General features: G+C 44.3%; 1 protein-coding gene across 1 annotated transcript; it reads right to left on the reverse strand.

The window, feature by feature from the left end:
• Positions 1 to 2663: 2663 nt before the first annotated feature.
• On the reverse strand, positions 2664 to 3161 carry LOC311187634 (histone H2B-like; the record flags this gene model as incomplete). Its single annotated transcript, XM_084258978.1, has 1 exon — positions 2664 to 3161. One exon carries the CDS (start codon positions 3159 to 3161, stop codon positions 2664 to 2666), a length of 498 nt encoding a protein of 165 aa, XP_084115104.1.
• Positions 3162 to 3742: the final 581 nt, after the last annotated feature.

Consider the following 3742-nt stretch of genomic DNA (forward strand, 5'->3'; position numbering starts at 1 on the left):
AATTTACCAGAAGTTTATTTCGTGTGATAAGACAATAGAAACTCTACTGTTACAAGAATCCATCTGACCACTGATAGGTCAGAGGTTATGGAGATTTTCAAACACGTAAAACAAGATCAATCTTCTCTATGACTGTAGAAAAAAATTATACATGATTTGAATTTTTAACTTATGTTAAAATAATTAAGGGCTTGCCATTAGGGCTTTAACTGAAATTTAAAAGTATCTACTAATTACTGTTTTCATATTTTGTACAGTGAGTTTGGAAGAGTACCTTCTCCATTCACAGAGATAAGAGAAATAAAATGAAAATGCTTACCATTCACATATATGTGGAAAGTGATGAGGGAAGGGTCTCCTTATTTCCCTTAAGTTGTCAGCATTGTTCTCAATATAAAGGAAGAGTTTGATCCTGATTCCTGACCCATAATTACCTCTTTGATCATGGTCTATAATTGTTTTCAGCTTCATAAATGCAGCCCAGAACCACATTCTTGGGGAGAATGATTTATAAGTCTACCTCTAGTCTCCTGCCAATGACCTCACATTAAACTGGTTCGTTTCTCAACAGCTGGTGGCAAGGTTTTTGACTTCTATGTAATTGCATAGTGGGCCCATATTGGGTAACTGCATTTGCCAGCGTAATATACAAACTGTTTATGCCTGCTGATCTGATACACACTGGTGTAATATGAGAAGTCATTATAAGAAAGCTAATCCCCTAGGATATTTTGTTATGCTTTGGGTGTTTTGCATTTAGTAAATTCAGAAATCAAATAGAAGCATTATTAAAACAGCACGAAATGCACCATAATTGGGTGGTGGAGTGAGCTCTGTTTGCTCAAAAAGGATTTACAAGTGAGAGATCTCAAACAGAGGAAAAAATGGGGTTTGATGTTGAAGATTAGAAGGGGAAATGATCTGTGTGAATATTCACTTCAGTAGGTATTTAAGGTGAATTTTGATGTTTGGCATTTATCTGGCTTTTATCTTATTATTTGACCAAGAGTGCCATCCTTTACTTGTTTCTAAGTCCAGTTCACAAGGATTAATTCCAAATTATTTGACATGTGAAAATGAAACAATTAAATATAAATGCATACATATATATTTATATGTATCTAAATATATTGGGACCTTAGGACTTTAAGACAAACACAATAAATACAAACAATTAAAATCCCACAGTATGATTCTCTCAGTACTTTTATAATATACTACAAACCAATTAACTAGAAAACCAAAGGGAAAAATCACCAACTACTCAAAATTAGCATTACACTATAAGAAAATAAAACTAGGGGCCTCCCTGGTGGCACAGGCAGTTGAGCGCAGCGCTGTGAAGCTGTCTGCAGCCTCTGCAGTGCTGCCGGTTTGATGCCCGCAGGCCGTGGAGCTACCCACATGGCACAGCAGACCTCTCCTGTCTCGCCTGCTGCTCCCCTCAGCAGTGCTTTCAGTCCGTCTACCTGTTCTGTTCCCCACTCTGTCTTTAGTGAATCCTCTCACCCTCCCGCACATCTGGCCTGTACTCCGGTTCTTGTAAAAGTAAAAAATAAATAAATCTTAAAAAAAAAAAGAAAACTAATAAAAGCCATTGGAACAAGACAAAAAACACACTGAAAATTATATTTACATGATAAATATTAACATTCAAATGACATATGAATAGGAAGGAGTCATGTAAGCTCTTTGAATTCCTGATCTTCACCTTTTAATTTTACACAAGGGGCTACAGACACATCATTTCCTGCTGTGGGTGGTGCCCTTTCATAATCATGAATAAAAACAAGAATGGAAACAAAGGGATAAACAAAGACTAGTATCCCCTACCTTCTGAACCCCAAGCTGAGCACCACAGGAAGGTTTTATTGCTCAGCATTCTTCACTCCACCCCACTATGGGCCGATGGCTATGACTTCTGACTCCAAGTCAGATGCCCGTGGGGTTGAGTTGTTCCCAGTGTAAATTCCTATCACCTGTGAGATGGAAGCCGAGAAGGCTGTGTGCGTTCAAAGCTGAATATTCTAAGCTGAAATAAAATGAAGCAAGGTAAGCTGGAATGAATGGAAAGAGAAATTTTAAAACCAGGCAAGTGAAAAAGTGATTCAATTTTGGAAATCTGTATATAACTACTTCTGCGTGGTGTTTTGGTCATGGTTTAGTATTTAAATAAATTTCTTATGTGAGATAAATGATATAAATATATATAAACAAAGTAAATTAGACGGTTTTATACATTTGTATACTGCCCTATCAAGCTAAAGAAACCCTGGATAATTCCATTGGCCACTATTTGGAGAATGAGCATGAACCCTAAGTCCTTAAGGGTATACGTTCACTTTCCACTTCCCACTAGAGACCAACATCGAAAAAATCTAAGCCAGCGCCCCTTGCGGGCATCTCTCATACATCTCTCTACCGCCATGGGAAGTCTGGCTCCCCTGAAATGAAGGTTACTGCCACTGTACCAGCCTGGATCATATAGCTATTGGGGGAAGCAAGGGTGGGCGGCACGGGCAGGGCGCCGCCAGCTCGAGGGCCAGCGGGCCGTGTTGGGAGAGCTACAGGTCTTTTTGTGCCAAGGGAGGTGGCTCTGAAAAGAGCCTTTGGTTTGGGGGCTCTGAAAAGAGCCTGTGGTTTTGGTGGCCCCGACGAGAGGCTCACTCCGAGTGGCTGTATCTGATGACGGCCTTGGTGCCCTCACTCACGGCGTGCTTGCCGAGGTCGCCGGGCAGCAGCAGGCGCACGGCCGTCTGGATCTCCCTGGACGTGAGGGTGGCGCGCTGGGTGGAGCGGGCCAGGTGGCCGGCCTCCTGGGCGATGCGCTCGAACATGTCCTTCACGAAGGAATCCAGGACGCTCACGGCCTCCTGCGAAAGGCTCAGGCCCATGTGGACGCACTTGAGAACCTGAGGGAAGTAGGGGGCGAAGCTCTCGCTTTGGTTCTTGGCCCGCCGCTGGCGCGCTGGCTGCTTCTGCTTGGGGGGCTGCTTGTGCTTGTGCTTCTGCTTCAGGCTCTGCGGCTTGGCTTTTGCCGGCTCCCCTGAGCCCAGGGTCTCCTCAGTCGAAGCCTCGACGGCAGGATCGGCCATTTTGGAGTCCACTTCCTGGTAGCTGGCAGGAAGGACAATGGTGCCTGCTGAGGGGCGGTGGCCCATTTATAGGGTCTGTCTTTGCTGACGTCATGGCAAGGCCACCTTTCATTGGATGAAATGCAAGGGGGTGGGCTGTCTCTAGGCTGACTAGGTGTCTAGCAGATGGGATTGGCTCTTCCTCCTGCTGGGCATCACAGTAAAGTGGCATTCGGTGACACCTAAGATTCCTGGCACGTCGCTCAGAAAATTGTTGAAAGATATCCCGTAGAGCAAAAAGTTTTCTGAAAACATAAGTGAGTTTTCATTAAAGCAGGAGAGCTTGGAATATCTTTAAATGCGTTTGAAGTACCCATGTTTGTTTGTTGTTTTGTTTTGTTTTTTTTTAAAGATTTATTTATTTACTTATTTATTTATACAAGCACTGGGTACAGTCAGAAGCGCGGGAGGGTGAGAAAGTTCACCAGAGCCAGAGCGGGGAACAGAACAGGCAGACTGACGAAACACACTACTGAGGGGAGCAGTGGGCACAGTGGCAGGAGAGGTCTAGGGCGCCATGTGGGACCCTCCCTGGAGGTCAGGGATGGAACCGGCGCTGCAGAGGCTGCGGGCAGCTTCGCATCCTAGCGCGCAACCGCTGCGCCACT

This window comes from Talpa europaea (genome assembly GCF_964194135.1).
Source record: "Talpa europaea genome assembly, chromosome: X".
Lineage (NCBI taxonomy): Eukaryota > Metazoa > Chordata > Mammalia > Eulipotyphla > Talpidae > Talpa > Talpa europaea.